This window comes from Ursus americanus, chromosome 18 (assembly GCF_024610735.1).
Source record: "Ursus americanus isolate L20-20 chromosome 18, mUrsAme1.1.p, whole genome shotgun sequence".
Lineage (NCBI taxonomy): Eukaryota > Metazoa > Chordata > Mammalia > Carnivora > Ursidae > Ursus > Ursus americanus.
In genome coordinates, this window is record NC_142144.1 from 3162876 (window position 1) to 3190082 (window position 27207).

General features: G+C 60.4%; 1 protein-coding gene across 2 annotated transcripts in view; it reads left to right on the forward strand.

The window, feature by feature from the left end:
* Positions 1 to 27207, forward strand: part of VAV2 (vav guanine nucleotide exchange factor 2) — a 168240-nt gene that overhangs the window by 95084 nt on the left and 45949 nt on the right. For both annotated transcript variants that reach the window (XM_045771281.2, XM_045771280.2), the window contains exon 4: positions 13152 to 13220. In XM_045771281.2, coding sequence (XP_045627237.2) covers positions 13152 to 13220 — 69 coding nt within the window. The remainder of the gene's footprint in view (positions 1 to 13151; positions 13221 to 27207) is intronic.

Sequence of the window (27207 nt, forward strand, 5' to 3'; positions counted from 1 at the left end):
TGCCCCCTCGCTTCCACGGCCTCAGCTGTTCACTGTCCCCATCTGCCAGGGCCACTGCTTAGGCCTCCAGGCTTCGGCAGAACAAGCCGTGGGCCCCGGTGTGCACGCATGCAGGTGCGTGTCCCTGGTGTGTTCGCTGTGTCTCTTTCCTCGCACACCCGTTTCTGCATTCTGGTATCTTGTACGTCGGCGTGCCAGCAGCCAAATGTGAAGACAGACCTCATGCCCGCTGGGGCAGCGGTCCCGAGAGTGTCCCAGATCCTCCCTGGGGCTCCGTTGAAGGTTCTAGAAGGGATGGCGCGCCTTGTGCTGCAGGCAGGGGTGGGAGGGAGGGTGTGTGCCCGTCCAGCCTGGGAAGTGTTGGCGGAGAGGGTGTGGGCAGTGGGGAGGGAGGGACCTTCTGGTTTAAAGATCCCAGAGCTGGTGTGGCTGCCAGGCTGGTGACAGGCCTGTCACTGCAGGGGAACGGGGGGCGCTTTGCGGAGTGAAGGGGCCCGTGCCGTGTGGGCCGGGCCCTGGCGTGAGGGAGCACAGGTGGGTGTGGCTCTGCTTGCCCGTCCTGCCGACCTGCCTCGGAGAAGGAGGGGCCCCCCGGGCAGGGCCCGCGCCAGTGAGGACAGGGTGGCAGCAGCATCCGTGGGTGCCTCCTCCATTCACCTGACAACGTGCCTCCAGCTCGTCCTGCTTCTGAGCACGCGCCTCCTGGGAAGGAATGTCCTGTCCTCTCATCCAGCCTCCTGTCCCCACTTGGTGACCATGACCCACTCCCGGGGAGGAAGGGTGGCCCTGGGACGGAGGGGAGAACGAGACACTGACCTGGGGGGCACCAAGGCCGTGTCCTGTCCATACTGGCCACCAGGACAGAGCTCCCGAGTGGCAGTCCTGAGGCTCTGAACCTTTCTTTCCCACTGTCCAGGGCCTGCACTGTCCTTCCCCAGGACACCCAAATGTCCCCTGCAGGTGAGCCGCGGCCACTGTGAATGGGGTCATTGTCAGCACCGCGTGGGAGACCCACGCAGTGTGCTTAGCACGGGGCCTGGCACGGGGAGCGCCTGGTGCACGGTGACCAGCTGACTTTCAGTGAGTCCGTCTGTACCACAGACTGTGGGAGGGACCCCTCCTCTCGTCCTTCACCCACCGCCAAGCCGAACGCCTAAGGAACACTTGCCTGTGCTTCTCCCCACCGCCTCCACCGTGGGCACCAGAGCTGGAAAGACACGTATTTGTTGAAAAATGTATTAACTGGCCGTTTTGTGCCGGGGCAGCGGGGAGCTAATTCGTGCTGGAGACGGTCGGGAGGAGAAGGAGGGCTGCCCAGCAGGAGGGCCGTGAACGGCCAGCTGGAGCGTCCACGGCCGGGCAGGGTCTTTAAAAACACCGAGTGTGGCTGGTTTCCTGTCCCTGCTCCCCTCGTGCATCTCCAGGGTCAGGCGGGCTGCCTGGGCGTCCACCTGCCCACAGAGCACACTCGCCTGGCCGCTCTCACGGCCTCATGGCTCCCTCCCCCCAACTCGCTCCCCTCGCCCCCGCCCTCCAGCCCTGTTCTTGCAACCAGTCAGCTCTCCATCCATCCATCTGTCCGTCTCCGCAGCCTGTCCATCCACCCATCTGTCCATCTGTCTATCCATTGATCTGTCATCTCACACGTAGCCATCCCTCTGCCCACCCATCTGCCCACCCATCTACCTTCCGTTCTTCCTTCCATCCATCCATCTTTCTGCTTATATATCCACCTATCCGTGTGTCTGTCTGTGCTGCCACCGACCTACCGCCCACTTGTCTGTCTACATATCTGTCTGTCTGTCCATCCCCCCACTTATCCGTCCTTCCACCCGCCCTCTGTCCTTCCATCCAGGCTCCCTCTGCCTGTTTCCCATGAATGTGGGTTGGCCGGTCTGCACGCGGTGCTGTGAAGCTCGCAGCCTCTGGCTCAGCTGAGGTCTGGCAGGGAGAATGTGAGGCCCCGTCCGCTCCCTGGTGCAGACCAGGCACTCAGCTGGGTTCCATGCTGACGGCCGGACGAAGGCGCGACCCCGCTGACCTGCGTGGTGGTGGGACACCGGGCTAGTTTCCTGCTCCTGAGCCTGGGTGGCCTCTTTGGTAAAGTAGGGTCACAGTTGAAACTCCCTCCTGGGCTGTTGTGAGGGTTCAGAGAATCTCCACAAGGTTCTCAGCACAGGCCCTGATGCACAGTAGGGGAGGGGCCGTCTCTCCGTGCCTCAGTGTCCTCTTCCACACACAGAGGTCTGCCAGCACCCACCTGGCGGGCTGAGTGGGCTGAAGCAGGTCATGCGTGAGTTTCCCGCTTCCTGATTGATGGAGGACGTGTGGGCGCTGGCTGTGGACGAGCTCCGTGGTTCGCAAGCCTTGGGGACCCAGGGTCACTGCCTCACTGGAGGTGCTCGTGGAAGATGTCAGGGGACAGCGTGCATCGAAGCGTGAGCATTGGCTCCAATCTGTGGCTCACGTGTGTCACACCAGCCCCCCGGGCCTTCCTGGGGCCGCTTGGGTGCCCAAGTTTGGAATCATGACGGGGGAGATGTCACCGGTGCCCACATTGGCCTGTCCTCGCTGACAGATGTCCCCGGTGCCCAGACAAGAGAACCACCGCCCGGGAGTTTGAGCTGCCTCCTGGGCCGAGGACCTGTCTGCACCAGGCAGTGAGATGGAAAACAAGGGGGGCTGGGGCTTGGCACATTCGACGTGACCCTTGCAGACTCACAAGGCCCCTGGGGCTGAATTTCAGACCCTTCGCTCAGCTCACACAGCCCGGCATCCGCAGCTTGGCACATTAATGCTGGAAAAGCCCTTCATCCCTCCTTCTACGTGTGGGGAAACTGAGGCCCACAGGGCTTCTCTTTCCCAAGGTCTTTTATCTAAGGAAGTCAGCAGACATCTGTAATTGTTCATTCATTCATTTGCTTATTCATTCGGTCTTTCACTCTGTCTGGTGATGTCTGTCCCCAGGCCAGGCGCTGGGACGCAGCCAGAACCAGCCCCCGTCAGGTAGGGAGATGGACACAGGACCCTGGTCACAGGCGGGTGAGCCTGTTGGAGCGGGACACAGGGCAGGGTAGGGGTGAGCGGGGAACACGACCCGAGCCCCAGAGGCCCAAGGTGAAGGGCCGGCTGGAGACACTCAGGTCCGGGCCGCTGATGTGACCTTTGGCAGGTGATTAGCCCTGGGCCTGTTTCCCGGCCTTTGAAAGGAAGGCCCCCTTGACTGATGGTCAGAGCCCTTGGTGAGGGCCCAGGGCCAAGCAGCCCCGCGTGATCTTCTCGGGTGAGGCCTGAGGATGCCTTCGAAGGCGAGCCCGGGGTGGGTGGCTGTGGGCTGAATGTGGCTTTAAGAATATATGTCCCCGGACCTGTGAATGGGACTCGCTGGGGACAGCCCTGTAGGCCTTGCTGCAAGGGCACGTGTCCTGGGAAGAGACACAGGGAGGAGAGACACGGGCAGAGGAGGGGCCATGTGACCCCAGAGGCAGAGGCTGGAGGCACGCAGCCACAGCCCGGGGACACTGCTGGGGCCCCCAGGAGCTGGGAGGGGCTGGAGGGGCCCCTCCCTGGAGCCTGGCAGGCCCTGTGCACACTTCGGTTAGCGCTTGTGGCCTCCAGCCCTGGAGCATGACGTTCCGCCCAGTTGGTGGCACTCGGTTATCAGCGGCCCCAGGACCCTAGCACGGTGCACGTGGCTGGGCGTCGGGCTCTGGGACAGGAGCCAGGTGGGGGAACCCTAGCCTCTAGCAGGGGTGTGAAACCGCACCTCCCAGAAGCCGATCGACGTCCCCACAAGCCCCAGCTCAGTCCTCATGCCGCCCCTGCCACGGAGACCTGCTTGCAGGGGGCTTGGGGTTTAGAGACCCCGCCGGTCAGCAGGGATGGGAGGGTGGGTCTCCAGGGACAGTGGCTCCTCCTTCTGCAGTGCCCTGCCCCCAAAGCATTCGTTGTTGGGGGCCGTGAGGATGTGCACGCGTACCGGGTCCAGAGTCCGCTCAACTCCTGTCCTGCCCTCTGGGGAGCGGAGATGGTTTCACTCTGTGACACGCGAAACAATAACAGCCGGCTTCTTCAGCAAACACCACCATTAAAAATTGATCAGGGCAGCTGGGCTACAGTATCCGCTCGTTTTCAGAGAGGGAGCAGAAGCTGTCGTTGTGCAGCGGGATTTATACTCGCACAGAAGGCTGCGAGGTCGTTCAGCGTGCCCACGGAGCAGAGGCGGCGTCCTGGCTCGGCGGCGATGTCGGGGCTGCGGTCTGGGGCGGCCTGTTGTTAACAGGCTGCGGCCTGAGGTCAGCCCGGAGCTCGGCTCCCAACGGTGGGTGTGGCCCCATGCCAGACAGAGTCAGAAACAGGGCAGGATTCCCTGTCATTTGCAAAAGGCTTCCAGGTGCTTTGGGCACGTCCAGTTACGTGCAAGGCCAGCGCTCTCAGAAGCCCAAGGCCCGCGCCTCTCCTCGCTGGCAGAGGGCCTCTAATAGCCAAGGGACCGTCCCCCACATGTCACATGCTCTCCTCTGTCCCGTCCCTCCTCGAGACCGGCTGCTGCTGTGAGTCGGGATGGACTTGGGTTCTGTGCGGCAACAGATGCCCCCACGTCCCGGTGCCTCCCAGCAGCGAGCGTGTGTGACTTGTTCTTGCCGCTGCAGGTCACCTGCTCCCAGAGCTGGGCTGGCAGGCAGGCAGTCTCCTGCTGGAACAGAGTGGCTGTCGTGGCGGGTGGGTGGACACGGCAGCACCTGGGCTGGCCCCTGCAGACCCTTCTGGTCAACGGGGCCAGGATGCTCGGGGAGAGCAATTCGGCCTGTCGAACAGCTCGGTGCTGCTCGTCCCTGGAAGTGGGGACTGCCACTGTCCCCCTTTCACAGAGGAGGAAACTGAGGCCCAGAGGCTCAGGGACTTGCTGGAGGTCACGTGACAAGGGCATGGGGGAGCTGAGCCGAGAGCCTGCCCTGTCGTCCTCACCTGCCCTCATCGCGTAGAGCCGCTCCCGCTGCTGGTCCCCCCACCACATGGCCTCCCTTTTGGCCAACCTCCCCCCCGGAAGCCCCACTTTGCAGAGGAGGATGTGGAGGCCCTGCGGGGGAGCCTCTGGCCCTGGTGGCCCAGCGGGTCAGCGGTGCTGCTGGGACTCCACCCCATGGCCCTCGGGTGGGAGTCAGTGGCCTGGGGCCCGGGCCCGGAGCTGACTCGGCCCTTCCAGCCTCAGTTCCTGGCAGGCTGACCCTGGGGGCCCTTGAGGCTCCATTCCCGCTTTCGGGTCACTGGTGGGAGACCTGCACCGGCCTCCACCCTGGCCCAGTGCTGAGGCTCTGGCCTCCCCGATGCCGAGCTCCTCAGGGCAGTGGCGCCTTGCTGGCTTTGTCTCCAGTCCCCGGTGGGGTTGGTGGCTGCCGAAAGCTGTGTCTTCTGCCATTTGGTGAATTCCTGTCTTGGACCCTCCTGTCCTTGAGCACTCCCGGGGCCCTGGACGTCCCCACAGTGTGGGAATCTGGCGGACAGTGCTGGAGCAGGGTGGGGATGGAGTGGTGTCCGGCCGCGGCCCCTCCCAGGAGGGCGGCCCTGAGGCACTGGCGGTCTCATTAAAGCAGAGGCCTGGAGCCCGGCCCTGAAATTTGGCTGGGCCCTCGGCCCTCTGCACTCCAAGTGGGGCAATGGCCCGCCTGGACCCCTGGCTCATGCCCAGCCCCACCCAGGGCCACCTGCAGACTCAAGGCTGTCCCCCCCCCCGGAAGGCTTGATGCTCAGTTCCGCTCCGCAGTGCCCATGCTGGACCCCGTGGTGTGCGGTGGGCGGGCTGCAGTCTGTCCTTGTCCTCACCTGGGCCCAGGGCAGCCTACCCCCGGGATGCTGCTGCCTGCAGCTCTCTGCTGTCCTCACCTGTCAGCACTGTGTGCTGTCTTCGGAGGCCCAGGCTCTAGGGGTCAAGTCCGAGGGTGGGGCAGCAGAGGGACAGGGTGGGGGGGGCACTCGGATGCCACAGTCTGTGCAGCTTCCAGAGGAGGTGATGTAGGATCTGGCCGACCCCCAGGGAGGGAGCAGCGGCAGGTCTGGGGCCCTGGAGGCCCCGGCAGAGGCTCTGGGAAGGAATGCACTTGATATCCTGGGGGATGGAGAGGGGCCGGGGACAGTGGAAGAGACCACATGGGGAGGGATGGGCAGGGTAGGGGGGTCTCCGTGAGTGGGAGGAGGAGTGGGAGCGGGAGCCCTGGGGGATGTCAGTGGGGCCGTGGCCTCTGAGATTGTGTCCAGAGCCCTTCGGCCAGGACCAGTGAGGGGCCCGCTGTGGTGTCCAGGCTAGAGGGCTGGAGGGTGATGGGGGGAGGGGCAACACGAGTGGCTGGGGTGCAGAGAGTGACTCCCCAGGCCCTGTGGCAGGTCCGTCCCTCTCTGTGGCCGGGTGCCTGGACATGGCGGGGGGGGCACAGGCTTGCTCCTGCCTGGGCTTCTTCCACTCTGTGGCCCCTCTTGGGGGCAGTCCTGGTTCCCAGCCCAGCTCTGCCGCTTCCTGGCTGGTCTCCTGGGGCAGCTTCTTCACTTCTCTGAGCCGCAGTGTCCTCGTCTGTGATGAGATGGTACCCCCCCATCTTGTGCGCAGCTGTCCTGGCGACTGGAAACTCGAGGATGCCCCTTCCTCCTCCCCCCCAAGGCTCCCTGGGCCTCTCGTTTGTGAATGCAGTGGTGGGGGCTTGGCTTTCGATTCTGTCCTTTCAGGAGGGGTGGGGGAGGTGTCCCCCACCCCAGACCCAGATGGAGGCTTGACCAGACTGCCCCAGGCCCCACTGCGCCTCTGGGCAGTCGGTGCCATGATGGAAGGGTGGCCAGAGCTCCCCGGGAAGCTGAGCTGCTTTTCTAAGCAGAACCCACCGGTCAGGGTTCCCCTGGAGTGCGATCTGTCGTTGTCCTGCCAGAAAGAACCCTGAGATCGATTAGTGCTGCTGGCCACGCAGAGGGGACAATTACAGGCAGGACTTGGTCTGGCCTCTCCGTCATGGGACATCCTCCAAAGGCAGGGTCCCTGGCCTTCTTAGGACCCGGTGATTTGGGGTACCTGGCCGACTCTTCCCAGGAGAGGGGCAGAAGTGGAGGGGGCAGAAGAATACCTCCAGCTCTGTGTCCCCCCAGTGTCCCCCCCACCACGGTTTGTTCTTGGAGGTGAGAGAATGATGGCCCAGAGAGGGGAGGGGTCTGGCCTGAGGTCACACAGCGACTCTTGGTGGTCACACAGGCCCCCAGTTGTGTCCCCATCTAGTCTCCCAGCTTGTGTGTATTGACTCAGAAGATGTTTTGCTGACACGTTGACTTGTTTTTCCGGAGCCAGCCGGCGACACTCGGCACGGCCGATGAATGTTTCCGTCTCTCTCTGACCCCACTTGCCCTAGGGTGTCCACCGCGGGCTCAGACAGGCTGCTGGGCTGTGTGATTAGGGAGCAGAGGGGGTCGGGAGGCTTGAGCTCCACCCTGCTGCTGCGGGCCTGCACTGGGCCCAGAAGGGTCATTTCAGGGAGCCCCCGGCTGTGGACGTGGAGAAGGAGAAGAGGAACTAGTCTCACTTTCCAGGAGCTGCCAGAGTGTTCCGCGGCTGTGGATTTCAGTGTGCTCCCGGCCGCCCTGATGGCCGCACTTCGGTGTGGTAAAGGTGCCCTCGGCGTAGGGAGAGTACCCAGCTTCGGGCCAGGAGGCTGACGGGTTCTGGAGCCTTCCAGCAGCACCCCTGCCCAGCCTGGTTGCTCCTTGGTGATCGGGCCTGTTGTCCGTCTGTCCACCCCATCCGTCTGTCCACCTTTGTGTTGCCGTTTCCTCTCTTGACCCCGCGAACCTCTCCTTGCCCAGCGTGTCCCAGCTTGGGCGCGGATCCCCCGGCCAAGGTCAGAGGATGTTTGAGGGCTCTCGCCCATCAGTACCCAGTTGGGAAACTTTCTCTGTAGAGAGGGCGCTTTGGTTTTCCATTGACGAAAATGGGGATGTGCGGAGGCCCGAGCCCGCCGACCAGGAGGATTCGGGCCGTGCAGGCGGTGGTTCTGGCTGGGGTGGGTGCTGTGACGCCTCCCGGGCCCTGGGGGTCATGGCCAGAGTGTTCCGTCCGGGCAGGGCCGCGGCAGGGGATTTCCTGCCTCGCTCGGGCACGGGAGGGAAACGGAGTGGCCGCGGGGGCTGGGCCCTTCTCCTCGCGGGAGGATGGCCCTGCTGACCTGCTGGCCTTTCCGCTCCTAGCGGCTGCTGTTCCGAGAAGTGGGCTGGAAAATCAAAAAATGGGATGAGCATCTCGGCGGCTGAGAAGCGGCTTGGTGGCTCCAGGCCCCTCCCTCCCTGCAGCCCGGGGGCCGGACCCACTATTTCTTCTCAACCCTGAGGTCAGAGTGTCTTCCTCCGCCTGGCTAGGGTTTTGGAAGCAAGGGCAGAGGCAGCCCGGCTAGGATTTGGGGATCACTTGGGCTTCCTCTCTGCGGGGGGTGTACTTGCCGGCTCCCCGGGTCGCCTTGGAGCCGGCCACATCTCCCCCTCACCCACACGTCTGGGGGGCCTCCCGCGACCGTGGCTTCACCTTGGTGTCCCCGTTTCCGAGCCCCACCGCACAGAGGCACAGAGACTATGCTGACCTTGGTTTAAGACCCTGGTGGTCATGGGGCGCCTGGATGGCCCAGTCAGTTCGGTGTCCGACTCTCGGTTTCAGCTCAGGTCATATCTCAGGGTTGTGGGATTGAGCCCCACATCGGGCTCTGCGCTCAGTGAGGAGTCTGCTTAGGATTCCCCCTCCCTCCCTCTCTCTCAAATACGTAAATCTTTAAAAAACAAACAAAAGATCCTCGTGGTCAGTGCCTGGGCTGGCCCCAACCTGTCCCTGCACCTTGGCCGCGGCCCCATCGGACTCCTGCCCCGGCCGTCACAGCTCCTCTGGCCCCCGTCCCAGCCACACGCAGCCCGCACATCCCCACGTGTGCAGACGTGTTCATCTGTCCAGGCCGCGTCCTCCAGCCCCCAGCGCATGACCGCGTCCACCATCCACCCCGGCCTCCAGAGCCGTACGCGCCAGGCCCTGTGGGAACCACGCCCACCCTCCATCTCCTGCAGCTTCACAAAACGCCTGTGCTGCAGGGGGGTTAATCCCCATTTTACAGACAGCTTCATCGAGGCTGGGGGCTCAGATCCTTTGGTAAGCTCTGGGGCTGGGAAACTGTGGTCAGTTCCAACCCCCATCTGATACGAGGCTGGAACTGCCCTGAGCATGGGACTTTGCTCCCCAAGTCGGCTCCCCCCACCACCTCCTGTGAGAAGCCCTCCTGATTTCCCCAGGCCAGGACCGCCTTTCCACCCCGAGCCTTTCCTCCTGCTCCCTGCGCCCTTCGGCCCTGTGTAGCCTTCATGCGGGGTGTGGGTCGCCCTCCTCTCCAACACAGGGTGTAGCCTGAGCTGGGTGTGGGCGTGGGTGGGGTGCACCGGCCGGCGCTGCCCCCTGACGCGACGGTCCGTCCACTCTGGGTGGGGTGACGGGCTGAGAAAAGAAACGAGATCCGCTGGCTTGTTTTGACAGTCGGGGCTGTTTAGCAGGAGATCCGTTTTTAATAAGGAAACCCTGGTGCTTCAAGGCCTCCCAGCCAATTAGCAGGCGGCACCCAGGTGACTCGCTCAATAATTAACGGGCCTGTCAGGTCCTCCAGGCCGCCGTTCTTGATGTGCCTTTCAAGTTGGCCCGGCTGCCGGTTCCCTGGCAAACTGGTGCCAAAGGGGGTGTGGCCCCCTGCCCCGTCCTGCCGTGCCCATGCTGACTGCTTCCTTCTCACCGGCCCCTGGGCACACCTGGGCGGATGAGGCCGACCCGGATGGTGTCCTGGTGCCGGGCCCTCCCACTGCCCCACCGCACCTCATTCTGAGGCCAGTTTCAGAATAGGAAACTGAGGCCCGGCCAGAGAAGGGAGCTGCCCAGGACTCTTCCGGTAGGGCCAGCGCTGTTGTCACCCACCTGCGGGACCAGGTGGCCAGCACTGAGTTCCCACGTTCCGGGAGACTCCCTAGTCCCTGGCAGACCAGGCGGCAGCCGTCCCCTGCAGGGCAGTGCCGGGGGCTGGATGCCCCCAGGCCTCTGGGGCCCAGTCTGCACTCTGGGGGCCTTGGGCCCATCTCACCCTCTGGGATGGGAACCCGGGGCCCCGGCCCCCACCCGTCTCTCGGACACACGAGGCTGACCAAGGAGGACCGGAGCCATCCGTGACCCTGCCAGTGAACACGGACTGCGGAGGTCACTTGCAGGGAGCTTTCTGTGCCTCGGAATTCCAGCTTCTTCCAGAACACACGCAGTGAAGGATGGAGTTAGAATGTGTCTCAGACCCTGGATCCCTTTCATCTGAACGCCCGCGGAACGTGGGAACGTGAACACTGTGTCCTAGATTCTCTGGACGCAGCTGAGTGATCTGGAACCCCCACGTGGGAGCCAGGCGCTGACCCGATGCGGTCTTACCTTCCGGAGAAGGAACTTTTGTTTCCGGGGTGTGTTCTTCTGAGGCTCTGTGGGGCGGGGCAGAGACCCCGCTGGTGGCGCTGACTCTGCGTCCCCTGGGGGAGGGGCTGCCCCGTGAACACCAGTGAATGAACGAAGGAGAAGGCACGAGTGATTCGGAACTAGGAGTTGGGCTCTCGTGTGTCCTTTGTACAGGGGTTTGGGCTGAGACACCCCCTCAGGGTGCCCTGTTTTCAGGTCCCCTTCCTCTAGCCGGTGACTCCTCGTGCCCCGGTACGGGGGCAGTGATCGTCCCGTGCAGATATGGCCGCTGGATGCTGAAACTGTCCTTGTGGGGGAAGGGGGGGTGTGGGGGTGCTCCTTGAGCAGCGGTGTGGAACTCTCACTTGCTGCCCCCGGGAGGAGGGGGTGCTGGGGAAGCTTGGTGGGGCGGAGTAGACCCTGCCGGACGCTTCTCCGCTTCCGGCCCGGGCATCCCCTTCATTCCCTTGGCGCTCCAAGTGGGAAACTTCACTTCCCAGAAGCTGGGCTCAAGGAAGTGCGTGCTCAGGAAGGTTCTGATGGGACAAGAGGAGCCCATCCTGCCGCGGGGGGACCTGGGGGACCTGCTCTGTGTTTAACCTGCGATCATATCTCTGCAGACACTTCGCTGTGCTTCTGCTCGTCCCCTCCTCTTAAATAGCAGATTAACTCTGCTGTTAGCGTTAGTGTGGGGGTGTCTTGTCGAGCTGGGAGGGGAAGCTGGGGGGTAGTTGTGGCACGGCGGGGGGGGGGTCTGGATGATCTGCAGTACCTGAGACAGAAGGATGGAGCCAGTCCTTGCTGCAGCGTGATCCCTCAGGCTTTAAGATACAGCGGGAATGGAGCCCCGTACGGTGCCCCCTGTGCAAACGGGTGTCCCCAGTGTTAAACCGGGGTCAGTGTTGTGAAGTCACAACTCAGGGGTGACTTGAATACCTCCACGTGGGTTCTCAGACCTTCTTGAAGATGCTTTCCTGTATCTAATTCAGGGCTGCCGTTTGTTGTTGTCCTGAGGGGGTGGGGGTCAGAACAGCCCGAGACTACGTGACATCCAGTTATCTGTCCACCCATCCGCTCCCCAACCCACCTACCCCCTCCCTGACCTCTTGGCCACTCTTTGACCGCCCCATCTCATTCATGTGTGCATCGACCTACAAATCAACAACCGCTGTCCCACCCACCTGTCCTAACAGACAGCCGTCCGTCAAACACCCATTTATCTGTCCATCTGTCTGTCCGTGCCTTTCTAGCGCCAGGCTCCACGGTGGGCAGACATGAACCCAGGCCGAGAGCATGGTCAGATCTTCCCGCATGAGGTGTGGCTAATGGAATCTCGAAGGGAGCTAGGTCTTGGGGAACGGGGTGGGGCAGGGAAGTGGGGGCAGAGTGGACGGGAGCAGGGCCGCCCCCACCCCGTGTGTTCCTGTCTCATCTTGGGGCCAGCCCCCAGCAGCCAGGCCGGCGGTCCCTCCCTCTCCTACTCTCACCCATGCTTGTGGTCATCTGTCTTTGGCAGAAATGGACTGGGTTTGCAGCTCCGTTCTCCAGGGCATTTGTGGCCCTGAACGAGGATGTTAGGATACCAGGAGCAGACTCTTCTGCTCGATTCTGAGCTGCCCAGCTGGCAGCGCTGGACCCTCAACTCCCCCCCCACACGTGTCCCTCGCCTCTCTACACGTGTTCACCACAAGTGATGTCAGCCTTAGGATTTGACAGTGCCAAGGTCACTGTCACCCTTGTCAAGAGCAGTTTCATTGGGGGGGGGGTGTGGACATAGATTCGGTGGCCAGAGAGGAGGTTGCGTGGGAGAGATGGTGGGAGAGATGAATGGACCGCTCCTCGGGCACAAGGGAGGGGGGACATGGCAGGGGCTGGGAGGCCAGGGAGTGGCATCAGGGGACAGCTTACCTGTGGGGATGACCCAGGAGGGAAGGAACATCGGTGCAGCCATCGAGCGGACACTGAAGAGACTGCCATGCTCCGTCTGGGGCCCCTTCTCCCCATGGCTCTCTTTCCAGAGGGGAGACAAGTCCTTCAGGAAGGCAGCCAGTGACAGAAGGTCCCAGCGCTTTTCAGGACATGCTCTGACCTCAAGCCGGGCCCCCGTGGGCTGGTGGGCAGGATGGCAGGGGAGCGCCAGCCTTCTCAGAGGCCCTGGCATGTGCCCGGGGTGGTAGGCAGCCTCCCACACAGTGCGCTCGGCCACTGCCCTCGGGGCTGCAGGGTGCGTGCCCCTGGAGCTCCGCCGTGCCTGCCAGAATGCCCTCCTACGTCCTGTCCTCCAGGGGGATGGAGCTGGCAGCCCTCCCGGCCTGTGCTAAAAACCGTGAGGTGCCCCAGAGCCCACATCCCCGTTTCTGGAATCCCCCTGAAGTGCGGAGGCAGGAGTGTCCCAGCGGTGAAAGTTGCTTGCTGTCCCTGACTCAGTTCCCCCATTTGCCAGCAGGGCCACGGAGGCCTACGGAGAGTGACCTCCAGTGTCCCAGGGCCAAGCTGGGCTCTGCTCACCCTGGACTCCTCCACCTGCTGGTTCTGATGCACGTGCCACTGTTGTGTGAACCGCTTCCTCCCACGAGAGCAGACAGCCCGCCACTGCAGGGCCGTGGGGCACTGGGGCTGGGTGCCTGGCCAGGCCGAGGAGACCTGCTCACCCCCTCTCCTCTCTCCACAGGCCCTTTCCCTCGGAGGAGACCGCCGAGAATGACGACGATGTCTATCGCAGCCTGGAGGAGCTGGCGGAGTAAGGAGCTGGCGGGACCGGGGCGGGGCGGGGATGGAGACGGGGGATTCGTGGCCCCACTCCGGGGAGAGCTACCCTGCTGTCCCGCTCAGGGCCTCTCCACATGGTTGGTGGTGGCAGGGGTGCCCCCAGGCCAGGGTGAGAACGTGAGCCTCCGTGAGAGCTCAGGCGGACAAGTGCGTCTTCACTTCACTCCTCCCTCCGTGTTCTGGAAGGTTCCTCAGCTTCTGCTGGCGGCAGGGGGAGCTGGTGTTTCCAGAAGCAGGGGCCTCGAGCTCCGGCTACAAGCAGAGGCAGTTTGTGGGTTCAGGGGTGTCTCGTGGCCCGACAGGGGTGGGTGAGGGGCCAAGACCAGGCCATCTGAGGCCACAGGGGGCAACCCCTTTCTCCATGACCCCACACTCACGTGGCCCTATCTCTGAAGACTTCCCTGTTCCATTCTACGCAGCCCAGGTCTGGCCACCCTCGGGCTGTTTGCCTCACGGTCCTGGAGCCCCCAGGAACCAACGAGAAGCCCGGGGCGGTGGCTCTTCCCGAAGAGGTGGTCTGGCTCTGCGGGGTCAGCTGTGGCCAGGGGTAGGGTCAGGGAAGGGGCCCGGGCAGCAGTGGGATGGTTTCTGCAGGCGAGGAGGCTCGAGAAGTGATGGGTTTGTCCCAGCCCTGGGGTGGTGACTGGGGGCTCCTGACCCGGCTGGCCTCCTGCCCTTCCCAGCTTCCTGCCGACTGGACCCCACATTCCTGTTTGACGGCAGACGTGGCTTTTTTCCAGAGAAATGGCTGCTGCTTCCGGGAGGACTTACCATGCCTCTCCCCTTCCTCTTGCAGCACAGACTAGGAGTGAGACCCAGTAAGAGCTGGCGATTCCTTTGCACCTGCCTGCCCCCCAGTGTCGAGGCTGTGTGCTTAGTGCCCGCTCTCCCCTCCGGGGCTGCCTCTAGGGTGTGGGGCCCGGCAAGTATTTTTGCAGGATCCCCGTCTATGTAAGCAGTCTGAGTCATCCAGAACCCAGCATGTCAGCACCGTGCTAGCGGCCCGAGCTTGGGAGTCTGTGAATGAGGCAGCTCGCCAGCCAGCAGGAGCGGCTGCCCCCAGCCTACCCTCCTGAGCCTGGGCTGGCCCCAGGGCCTTGGGATGACCCTGCTGTGACGTGTGGGACTCCTTGGGGCTCCTGTTGGCCCCATGCAGGTTCGAGGCCTGAAGAGTGCCCTGCAGGAAACACGTGGGGCCGGAGTCCACACGAGTTGTGTCCGGGTCGTAGAGCACCCCGCCTGCTTGCCCTGACCTGTCCCAGGAATCAGAGGGACGTGGCTGTTGAGAAAGGGGCCTCTTGGGGTGCGGGCCTGAATAAGAGGTTGCTCCCCGAGCCCTGCAAAGGGTAGGGAAACTGAGGCTCAGAGGCACAGCTGGAGGGAGGTCCCCCAGGGGGTGAGGGCCCAGCCCATCCCCCCTCTCCCCTGCTGCCAACTGCAGCCCCCTCGCTTCCTGAGCTCAGGCTGGCAGTGCTCTTGCCCTCTCTTCCTGGCATCTCCTGCCTTGAGGTCCTTCTCATCTGCCACATCTGGGCCTAGGTATCCCCCACCTGGGGAAGCCTCTCATACCACCCTCTGACCCCAAAGGGCACTCACAACCCCGTTGGGCCTTCGGGCTGCCCATGGGGTGCACCGTGATTAGGTGGGGAAATGTCTGTCTTCTGCAGACCGGCGGGTTCTGAGGTCAGACCCTGTGTCTTTCTCACCCCCCACCTTCAGCCCCTAGCGGCACGCACCCGATGCACACAGTCCGGCAGCAAGTCCTATGCAGTAATGACGGTGATGGGGGTGGTGCTGACAGAGCCTTTGCGGGGCCCGGCACTGCTGAGACGTCATCTCCTTATATACACCCCCACCATCTCTTTGTGGGGTCTGCTCTGCAGGGTCCCTATTTCTCAGACATGGTACAGAGGCCTGGAGCCCAAGAGCCCCCGTCCAGTGCCGAGAGTGGGGTCCTCAGCTGCCATTCTCCTAAGACACCAACGTGAGGCTGAGGGTCCACGTCCTCTGGAAACACTCCTCTGTGGTCAGCACAGACCGAGGGCTCCAGGAGGACAGGGACTGACTGGCCTCGTGCAGCCCAGACCAGGCACGAATCACGTCCTCGGACCAGCTGGGGATCCCAGCGCCCTCCGTGGGCTGCTGGTGTGTGCTCAGTGCTGTGTTCCTGTGCCCCGAGTCCCGCCGTGGCCCTGGGGTGCCCATTCCCCCCGTGACCAACCCCTGGAACCAGACCCGGGACGTGACTCCGCTCGCATGGAGAAGCCAGGCCAGGGGGCACGTGCCGGCAGCGTTATTCTGCGATGTCAGGAGCGCGCCTCCTTAGTCCAGTGAGTTCCTTAGGACCCTGGTTATTGCCGACGCAAATCACGAATTGCAGGGAAGGGGGGTGAATTCAGGTCTTTAACTCGCAGTTTGGTCCCAGCGGTGCCAGTTTAATAAATTTTTCATGCTTTCTCCCCCCTTCTCCTTTCACTGAAAAGCACGATTTTCTAGCGTCTTGTCTCCCTGGGCTTGGGATTGATATTTATCCATTATGACAATTTACGAGACACAAACAGACCTGCCGTTGCGTACCTGGCCCTGCTGGGGGAGAGGAGGCGGCTGCAAGGCTGGAGCTGGGGCACCGGCTCGGATCCGACGGCTGGCAGCGGAGGGAAGCAGGCAGTGACATTTCGAGCGCAGCCGGCTAACTCTTTGCCTTGGGCTCTTGGCCAGGTGTCCGAAGTGATGATCGCCTTGTGCTTCCGGAGGGCCCTGCCGGTCGCCCAGACCTCAGACACATAGCAGCTCTTTGAGGTTATCGGACGCTGCCCCCCACCGCAGGGAAGCTGGTGTGGTTCTCGGGGCTCCGGTGAGGGACCGCCACGAGTGGCGGCACCACGTACGCATTTCCCACAGTCGGTCATGTGTCTGTTCAGTGGCCAGCTAAGCCCTCCCTGCGTGCCAGTGCAGGGTCAGGAGCTGGACGCGTAAGGGGGAATGAGACCCACACCCTGCCTCCTAGGACCCCAGGAGGGTCACGTGGGTCTCCCATGGGGGGCCCTTTTGGAATACCCCGTAGAGGGGTCGTTCTTACTGGGGGTGTCTGGAGCCCTCACCGTCCCCAGTGTCCCCAGTAGGGTACAGAGAGCTCTGCAGCCTCAGCCCGCAGGACATTGCTCCCCAGCGAAAGCCCCCTTCTGGGCCACCTGCAGCAGGGACGTTGGCCGTGCAGGGGAATCCGTCCATCCTGCTGCCGCCACGTCTTGTGTCCGAAGCAGCAAAGCCCTACCCATTGGACATAGCCCGGGAGCCTGGCTACCTGGTCACCTCCTGCTTGCATGGTCTTTGGCAAGTGACCCACCTCTGTGCCTCGGTTTCCCTGTGTGTAACCCATAGGTGTCAGGGTCGGCTTCGGGAAGACCATCAATGATACTGTGGGCGGCACAGCGCCCAGTGTGCACACTATGAGCCCCCAGGCGAGGATGGCAGTCCCGTCTACCCGTTTCACCAAAACTCTGGCTCCCTCCCGCCCCTCCCCCGTTTCCAAATGGCCGTGGCAGGGCCGTCCGGGAGAACAGGAACACAAGCCACATGCGTGACTGTAGGTTTTCTGGTAGAAACAGAAGGAGGTGAAATTAAATGTAAGAGTGTATTTTTATTTAACCCCATGTATCCAAAATCGGTACTCGCTCAGTGTGCAAGCCAGCGTGGCCGATCACTAATGCAGTAGCTTGCCTTCTCCCCCGCGGCACGGGGTCCAGTCTGGTGCGTGCTTGACGCTCATGGCACAGCTCAGTTCACCGGGCCACATTTGTGAGCTCACAGCCACGTGTGGCCGGTGGCCCCAGTCCTGGGTCCAGAACACGGTTCCAGGAGCTTGTGCGGAGCCCTCCCCACATTTGAAGGGGTGATGCTGGGCTAACAGTACGTTCTCAAGTGCTCTAAGCTCACTTCCGAGATCACTGAATAATGTATAATCAAATAATAGAGCAGCTGGTTGAAAAAATTAGCACGAAATATTGCCGCTTCAATGGCCCACTTCAAGCTCCCGGGGCGCCATCCCTGACCGCGGAACTGGGAACAGAGGCACTCGGCTCTCTCTTCCCAGCCCCCTCTGCCTTCTTCGACGGTGTGGGGGGCTCCGCTGCCGGGATCTTCTCCTGGCATTTGGACACGGCGGCTTTGGAATTGGAACCTACACCTTTTCTGTGTTTAGGGACTAGGAACGGATGGTGGGGTTTCTTGCCCCAAATGAGGCCAAGGGGCTTGGGTGGGTCACAGGAACAGGACACCCCAGCTCTGCTCAGCTGTCCTGCCTGGCGGTGCAGGGGGTGGGAGGCAGCGACGGGGTGCCAAAGCCCACAGTGACGGGTGGCGGGCCGTGAAGGGCGGAAGGTGGAAGGTGGAAGGTGCCTGGTCCATGGCTGCGTGGGGAGGAAGGTGGAAGGTGCCTGGTCCATGGCTGCGTGGGGAGGCCGCGATGCCCCGACACGTGGTGGCTCCTGTCTGGAGGGGTTGCTGGGAGCTCCCTGGAGCGGGAGCTTGGAGAGATCTCAGGCGGCTTCTCTGCTGTATGCGCCCCCGGATGCTGGGTCGTGACCCGGGCTCTGGCTTTGCTCCGTCACATTCTCCATCCTTTCAAGGGGCCTCGGTTGCCCGGTGACACAGTGCCACTCATTCGGGGCGTGCCGGCGAGGCCTGCTTATCTGAAGCTGAGCAACTGCAAAGGTGATGTTCTGTCTTACTCGGGGCACATCAGGTCCTTTGTAGGGCCTCAGTTTCCCTACCTCTGAAATGAAAGCAGCTTCGAGCTTGCAGGATCCACGGCTTTATGATCGAGGAGCCCGCTGCTTAGCACCCCCGTCACTTCCCTGGGCGTTGGAGTGATCTTCGGGCTTAAACAAATGTGATTGTGGCACGGCAGGGGATATAATTTATCCATAAATGTAGAGCTGCATGCTTTATTGAATCGTAAAATGACTTCACAGCTTTAAACGTGTCATGTTAGCATCGTTGGGATAATTTTTTAAGATGCATGAAATGTAGAAGGAGTGTCCCAAGTCGATGCTCCTTCAAGGGCGCGAGGACGTCGTCTGGCAGCGGGGGTCTTTCTTGTCCCCGGAGAGGGAGGCGGGGTGCACAGGGGGCGGGGGCCGGCCTGCCACGAGGGCCCCCTCATGGGCAGGAAATGGGGAGCAGTCGCTGCACCCAACTGTGACCCCCATCCGAGTGACAGCCTGTCCCCGCCCACCGCCCTTGCCCACTGCACGGAAAGCTTGTTTGAAAACCATCCCAAGTTCACTGATGTTAAAGCCACTTGTGTGGCTTGAAAGTTCAGTGTTTCACAGATACGTGCATGTGTGGGGACGTCCGTGTTGGGTCGGGGGGGGCAGGTTTGGGGACATCTGCTGTTCACCCCAAAGGATCGCTTTTCCACAGGGGACAAGTTTGGAATCAGACAATGCAGAAACAGCCCCGCTGAAAACGAACAGCAGCCCCCTGGCACTGTGGGGCGGGCGGCCCCTCCCCAGCCCCCAGGGAGGACCCCAGCAGCCCCACCGTCTGAAGGAGGTTGAAGGAAAGCCCCCCAGAGTGGAGGTGTCAGCGGGAGGAGGCTGGCGGAGGGGGCGGGGGGGCCAGGGAGCCCTGGGCTCTGCGCAGGTGTCCCCGTGCCCTGCGGTCTCAGTGCTCGAGGGCGCCTCCCAGAATTCAGGGCCCCGGCTCTGCGCTGCTAAGGCGGTGACAGCCGGGCACAGTGATGCCACAGCCCTCTTCCGGCGAGGCCACCTTCTGTGTGGCTGAGCTGCCTCTCATCTGGCCGTTGAGGTCTCAGGGAGTGCCGACGGTGGGCCAGGCGTGTGCGGTCCCCAGCTGGCCGTCCTTAGCAGCACGTGGGCCCCAAACCCTGTGGAGGGTCTGTCCATCCTCATGTGGGCTCCGGGAGGCCCCGCGTGGCTGTGGGGCCTGGCCGAGTGGAAAGCGTGAAGGCAGCGTCCGTGGCGCACACACGGAGTCTGTTCCCACGCGGAGCCCTGCGTGCGGGTCCCCCTTTGGACCGGACCCTGGCTCCGAGGGATGAGGGCACCTGCACACAGCAGCGCAGGGGCAGAGCTGCGCTTTTAACAGGGTCCGCATGGCTCAGCAGGCCGCCTGCCCCAGGACTGTGTGACAGGGCCTGCCACGGACCTGCTCTTCTAACTCCACACGGGGGTCAGGCCAGGAGACCAGGAGGGCTTCCTGGGGGAGGTCTTGCTGCAAGTACACTTTGAGGGAGCATAGGACTTGCCAAAGTGTGATTTAAGAAACCTTCCCTCTCCCCCGCTGGGCTGCTTACTGCCTTATTTTGGGCCAGAGTCCGGGGAGGGTCTGGGTCTCCGCTGCGTCTCTGTGGGTTACTCAGGAATTCAGGGCTGGCAGTCCTGCCCCCAAAGTCACCGTGTCTGTATGTGTGGCCCGGTGGTGGGGCAGGCAGCCCTGGAGCCCTGGCCTCTCTCTCCTGCCCCTGTGGTCCAGACCAGCCGCCCTTCCAGAGCTGGCTACAGGACAGGCTGGGCAGAGGGCCGTCCGTCCAAACCCTGCCTGGTAACCAGGCTCCTAGGACCTTCCTCTCATTCTGGTTGTGGAGACAGCTGCCCACAGCTGGTGAGATGGGCCGCCCAATGCTCTGCTCCCCACGGCTCTGAGGTTTCCCGTTCTGCCCTCCTGGAACATCTCGGCCCCTTGGTACACGGGCCTGAGCTGCTCGGGCTGGCCTGAAACCCTGCTTCCTGACCCCTGGTTTGTTCATTCCCTGTGCTCGAGTCTGCACGAGGGGCCCTCATGAATGAATGCAGAGCAGATGCCCCGGCGCCCCTCTGCCCTGCTGAATATTCAGATGGATGCAGGCCCCTGGATACAGCCCACACTTACGTGAATTTTTATTCTTGATACCTAATTAGCCCCGGGTCCTTTCGTGACCAAGCAGGTCACAGCGGTTCTGTGGCCTGATTTCACAGTCTCTGCTGGCGGGGGGGGGAGGCCAGTGTGGAGGGAAGTTTCCAAGATGTGCACAATCATCTTGGTCCCAGGAGGAAGCAGGGACCAGCTGGGCTTGGCTGGGAGAGGTTCGCCTTCTGTCTAATCAGGGCCTCTCTAAATCTCTTTCTCCATACTCGCTCCTGGGACGCTCTGAGTATAAAGACCAGGCCTTTTTAACATTGTTTCCCTTGTGTTCAATACATACTTGATGTCGTGGCTTAGGGGGCGCCCGGGTGGCTCAGTCGGTGAAGCGTCTGCCTTTGGCTCAGGTCACGATCCCGGGGTCTGGGTTCTGTGCTTGGCAGGGAGTCTGCTTCTCCCTCTCCCTCTGCCCCCCTGCCGCCCCCCACTTGTGCTCTCTCTCGCACACTCTGTCTCTCAAATAAATAAATAGAAATCTTTTAAAAAAGTACTGCTTGAAACATGAATACGCATAACACCCTGCATTTCAGCACACAGTGTCCTGTCACGTGCATGATCCCTGCTGTAATGGCTTACAAATCTGCATCCTACAAAACCCAGCCTGGAGGGCACCTCTTCCAGGAAGCCACCCTGGCCTTACTAGGCCAAATGAAGTGCTCCTTCCCCGGAAGATTAAAAGCACACCAGGACTGTCTCTGTCACCGTGTCACTATAGCCTTCCTGTGTTTGTCCCCCGCCCCCAGAGCTGAGCTCCCCCTTAAGGGCAGGCAGCTTGACCTGAGCCCTGTGCCCTGGCACAGACGACGTGCCTGGCGGTAGTGGGGAGGTCCTGAGCCTTTGGTCTTCCCATTCTGAGGCCCCGAGCAGCAGTCCCCGAGTGCCAGGCCCCATCATCTCAGCCTTCACAACACTGCAAAGTGGCTTGGTCCTGTCCCCATTCTGCCATTGAAGACATAAGGCTCAGAGAGGGTTAGGTGACTTTCCTGTGGTCACACAGCACACTTTACATGACAGTGTAGGGACTGAACCCCTGAGCCATCTGCTGCTGTGACCCAGGACACTCCTCTGGACCTTCCCCTGATCACCCAGCCCTGGGGGGGGGGGGGGATGCCCTTGTACTACTTAGAAAGTAACCCCGGGAAAAGAGAGGGTTTTGGTAGCGAGCACGGTGCCAGGAGAGCTGGGCTGCCCTGGGAGTCTGGCAGCCAGGGTCTCGTCTTGGTGTGCTTCTACATGGCTTGGCACCCTAGGGGGCCTGCCTTGCCCTCTCTGGGCCCTGCTGTAGGAAGAGCAGCCCCTCCCTCCCAGGTTGGGGTGAGGGTCTGCTTAGGGTCTATGTGTCTGTCCCTACGTGCGGCCACCCAGCCCACAGCTGGCTTCTGCTGGCCCTCCGAGGCCCCCTCTCCCTGCTGCGCGGCGTGGACCGAGGTCAGGAAATGTCCGATTTGGTTTCCAAGTAACAAGTTAATGGTGGTTCGGTGTCCGGCTTCCCGGCATCAGACAGCCCAGGGCCAGAACGCACATCCGCGCCTGTCAGTAGCGATGCTTTATGTCCACCGTAAACACAGCCTCGCCGGAGGCCGAGAGCAGAGAGTTTGTTCGCCTTTCTTTGATTTTCCGCAGGCGGCGGGCCTCTCGGAGCAGCTGACTTTCTGTAACAAAATCGGGGCAGGCAGGCCAGGCTTCAGGGGCCGGGCCGCGGGGTCTGCGGCGGGAGGGGAGGCGGGTTTCTGCCCTCTCTGGGGGGCAGCGGGCCATTGTGAGGACGAAAATAATTGTTGGGATTTAGCATCTGTCAGCGCGGCTGCCTGCTGGAAAACAGCAGGAGCGAAAAGATGAGCCCGCGAGAGAGAGGGAGAAGGGGGAGCGGGAGAGGGAGAGGTGGGAGGGCCGGTCACTGCCCCCCCCCCAGCGGAACAGTGGGTGAGGGCTGGGGAGGCCGGGGCCACCCGTGTCCGAGGAGGGGAACCAGGTGGGTCTTGCCGGGGCGTGGGTCTGGCCCCGACCCAGGACGCTCACCTGCCCTTTCCGATTTGGTTCAGGATCTCCCCTACCCGCCCCGTTCGCACCGTCCTTGGGCCCGCTCGTGGGCAGCGGGACAGGGAAGGGCCGTCTCTGAAGCCCTCAAAGTCCCCGTTGGCTCTGAGACCTGGCCTCCAGACTCCCAGCCTCAAGTGTTTCAAAACCTGGACGGTGTTTTATTTCTTCACTGAGCGCAGGTCCCTGTGCTAACTATCGTCCCACTGAGCCTCCCCTCCCACCCTCGATGCTGGCAGCCCACCGTCCCTTACTGAGCACCTGCTGTATGCCAGGCCTGCACGTTCATCGTGGCTGATCCTTCCAACCACCTTACCGGCAGGGTGGGGTTATTCCTACTTCGCAGATGGGGAGACTGAGGCTTAGGTCCTCCTGCCCAGAGTGACGCAGCCAGAAACTGGCAGAGCTGAGGGCTGATCTCTGATGCGTCTGGCTGCTTCTCCTCCGGGTGAGCGGACTAGTGAGTCAAGTTCCTGCCGCTGGCGTGCCCCTGTCTGGCCTGAGGAGGTAAGGACCCGCCAGCTCTCGTCCAGTGCTGACCGAGTGCTGTGACATGCACAGCTTCCGTGTGGCACGGACCTTGAGGTTTTCCGTGACATGTAGCCTCTGGTGAGTTAGAACCTCCCCAAGATGAGTCTCTGTTGGCCTGAGGGACCGATTGGCAAAGAGCCAGGGTGTAATCGGGACGATCTCAGACGAAAGCGACACGGAGCAGATGGGATCGCCCTCTGCTGATTCAGAAGGCGTTTTTGGATTTTGCGGGATAGTGGGAGGTGGGGCTGGGGTTGCTTCAAGTGCGCCAGGCCCAGATGGGAGACCTTCGCCCCTATGGGACTGTGTACAGGCCCCAGTTCTGGGTGCCGGGTCATCGCTGGACACCCAGGAGGCTTGTGTCACCGGAGACCAGAGGCCAGGATCCTCATGCACGTGCATCTCCCTCCTGGTCGGTGCGCCACACTCAGGACACTCCAACACTCGGGGGACTCACGCTCCCCTCCCCTGCCATAGCTGTCGTTTCTTTTTCCTTCCCTCCAATAGCCACGGCCGTCAGGTGCACCGGGCCCAGCAGGTCATGACATAAACTAATCTGTTGTAACAGATGCTTAAGACGTGTCATCTGTCCCTGACCCCGTTTGGGAAACTCACTTTTGGAGATGATGCCTTTGCTAAAAAGGTGACAGTGGGACGTCTGTGCCCATGTTGGCCAGAGGGTCAGAACTGTTGGGAACCAGAGCTTGTCGCCCTGCGCAGATGATGCCACGGCATTCTAGAAGCATCTCAGTTGTAGCTGCTGCCCTGTCCGTCTCCCCACCTGGACGGCGAGGTGCATGGTGTAGCGTGGACGCCATTGACAAGTTGCTGGCACAGAACTGGTCTGAGGAGAGCTGTTGATTTAAAAATCACATCTGATGGGTGTTTTATCTTAGTTGCCGAGTTACACAAATATGTTTGATTTTACTTTCATAATGTTTTTTGAAGTTTATTTATTTAAGTAACCTCTACACACAACGTGGGGCTCGAACTCACGACCCCGAGATCAAGAGCCGCATGGTCTTCCAACTGAGCCAGCCGGGGGCCCCCATAATTTCACTTTAGTGAAGAAGAAACCCACTTCTTCGCTGCTGCCTTTACCCCCTCCCCTGTCCCATAGCGTGGAACAGGCGTGAAGGGGATTCTAGTGCAGGTGTCTTGTCATTTCGGGTAATATCACAAACCTGTATTTCTTAGAGCTCATTGGCCTGAGCTAAGTAACGTTTGGGAGAGTGTTTCTGTACGTGAAAGAAAGGTAAACGTAGAAAGCATGGGGGTGTGAGTGGTCTACGGCTGTATGATGAGGACCCCCAGAGGAGGGAAAACTGAGGCCATCATAGGCAGATGACTGATGATTCGCTTCTCTGGTCTCCGGCAGGCTTTGGGTAACATTGTGCAGAGCAGAGGGAAGGGACGGTGCCTGCGTCTTTCAGATTTTTCTGTCGCAAGTTAAGACACCAGAACACAGCTCTACGTCTTGTGTTTCTGGCTGCCTGTCTTTAGCCACAGAGCCCTGAGTGAGTCGGAAGAGGTGAATGGGAAGGGGTGCGTGAAGAGGGATCCCGTATGAATGAATGTTCCTTGTCTTCACTGATTTTGAGGAAGGAAACAGACTGGGATGTGTGTTGGGGTAACTGCTCTGGGTGTCTTCCCAGGGTCCTAGTCTGTGTGGTCCTGTCCCTTCTGTGAGCACAGGGAGGGGGGAGGGACAGTGTCCTGTCACTCTTACCTGGAGGAGCCCCAGGTTCTTCAAGGAGCGCTCACTGTGTGTGGGATTGGAGGGTTTGTAGCCTTCGCCTGACCAGGTAGAAATCTGCACTCCCGTCAGCCTGAGGTGTCAGAGGAAAGACATTGAGGCTGGTAGGGCAGCAGAGAGTTAGGAGGGAAATGCTGGCAGGGAGAGACCTGAGAGAGCAGGAGCCCCAGGATCTAATAATCCACCGAAATCTCTGGCTGACCATTAAACCTCGTACACACAAGAAAGACCCTGAGGCTGCCAGGAAAAAAAAAAAAATCCAGCTTCCAGAAGCTAAATTCAGCAGTATTGCTTTGCTGCTCACTGCTGGAAAGACAGAGTTTGAAGTTTGAGTCCAGCCGAGTCGACGGTCTGTTAGAACACGTATTCAGTAGAAATAACGGAATCTCCGTAGCACATCGTTCGTCATGCCTGGTGTTCAGTACAAAGTCATCAAACTTGCAACGACACAGAAAAAGTCCTATTGAGAAAAAAAAGAGAAAAAGTCGTAGGAACCAACCCGGAGGGAACTCTGATGTTACAATTAGCAGCTTTTGTAAACACGGGCGGGGACGTAGAGGAAAATGTGCACCAAATGAATGTACAGTTGGGGAACCTCAGCAGAGGAATAGACGCAACGACGAGGGCCAAGTGCAGACCCTAAAACTGAGAAGCTCGGTAACTGAAATGAACGGTCACTGGATGTGCTTTGATAGAAGTTGCAGATGGCAGAGGAGGGAGTCCCCGACTTAAAGGTCGTTAAAGGTCGTGCAGTGGAAGAAATACACTGGAAGGAACAGAGAGAAAAGAAGATGCCAGCAGCGCCTCGGACACGTGGGGCCGTGCCAAGGGGTCCAACATACGTGTAACGGGAACCCCAGAGGGAGAAGAGAGAGACAACGGGCAGAGGGAAAAAACCGACCAACATAGTGGCCCCAGACTATCCAACTTCCTAAACCTCTGTAATAAAACCATAAGATATTGTTGAGAGAAATGGAGGAGGACCTTGTAACTGGTGGTGTATGTACTATGTTCATGGATTGGAAGAGGATACTGTTAAGGTGCCTGGTCTCCCAGCGGGCTGGTTTTGTTTGTTTGGTTTTTTTTTTTTTTTTTTTTTTTTGGACAAGATTATTGTAAGGTTTCTACTGAAATACAAAGGACCTTCGAATAGCCCTAAACAATCTCATAAAAGAACAAAGCTAGGGACTTAAACCACCTGGTTTTAGGACTTACTGTTAAAAAACGGAAGTAATCAAAACAAATTGCACCTGCCACAGACATAGGTGAGTAGGTTGACGATATAGATTATAAAATTCCAAGACAGACCCACACTTGCATGGGCAGTGGTTTTGGTCTCTAAGTGATCCAGCAGGAAGAAGGACGTTTTCAACCAGTTGTCCCGAAACCCCTGGATATCCCTAAGGAGAAGCGGACCTCGATCTCTACCCCACACCATGCACGGAAGTCTGAGATGGATCAGAGACCTGAGCTAAACACTAAAATTATAATCTCTTAGACGGAAAAGCAGGAGACAAATCCCAGCACCCTGGAAAACAAAGATTTCTTAGACAAGATGCAGCGATTTCTTAGATGGGACGCAGGACAGAGTCAGGACACCGTAGGAGAAAAATGTGATGTTAGCCTTTTTTAAAATTAAAAACGAATGTTTTTCAAAAGATATCACTAAGAAAATAAGTAGCCAAAACCAGAGACTGGGAAAATTTCACAAAACATACCTGATGCAAAACTTGTGTCCAGAATATATAAAGAGCTCTATTTCTTTTTCAGTAGGAAAAGGGCAACTGATTTTTAGAAATGGAGGGAAGTCTCGAGCAGGCCTTTCACAAAGGACGATGCACAAATGTCCAGAAATACACGGAAAATCCTGGACATCATCAGCCATCGGGGAAATGCAAAGTAAGAGTGTAGCGACGGTTCACGACATGCCCCTTCCAGGGGCCAAAATCAGAGAGGCTAATACCACCCAGAGCTGCAGAGAACACAGGACAACCAGATACTCCAAACGAGGAGGCTGCCCACGCGTTCGTCGGAAGGAGAAGGGTTGGCAAATGGCGTGTTGTTCCTACAGTGGACGGCACCTGGCAGCAGACGGGAATGAGCTGCCGTGCAGGCGACGGCACAGGTGGATCTGAGGCGAGATGTCGGGGCTGGATGGGTGAGTGAGCTCTGGCTCTTACAGGTGGCTCCAGGGAAGAGGGAGTCTTCTCTGGGACCCAGTCGTCTGCTCAGGCCTCAAAGTATCTTCAAGTCCAGCCTGTGCAGGAAGCTTCTCTACCCTCCACCCTTCACCGTCCCCTCCCTCATTAACATACCGCCGTTCTTCTTTGGGCTCAGGATGGGGCTGCTGCCTGATTCACCCCAAGATCTGTAGATCCGCTCTTGGATTTCTCAGTGCCCCTCCTGCCCATCATCAGGCGGTCGGTGAATGAAGGTGGTGACCTGTCCAGCTGACCAGGAGGTGGCAGAACAGGAGTATGGCCTCCCAAGAATCCAGAAGGTCTTGGTAAGGTCCCTGGCACCACGTGCCCCAGCTTTCTCACCTGTACCCTGGAGAGCCTTGGGCTTGTTTGGGGAAGCAAAGAAATTGCATCTCGAGCTCAGACTGTGGCTGACCCATGGTGGGACTTCCCTGAGTTCTTTCCTTCTAAGGGGGTGGGACAGAGTCTGGGGGTCAGTTAGGATGTCCCCCTCAAACGTGGGCTGAGGA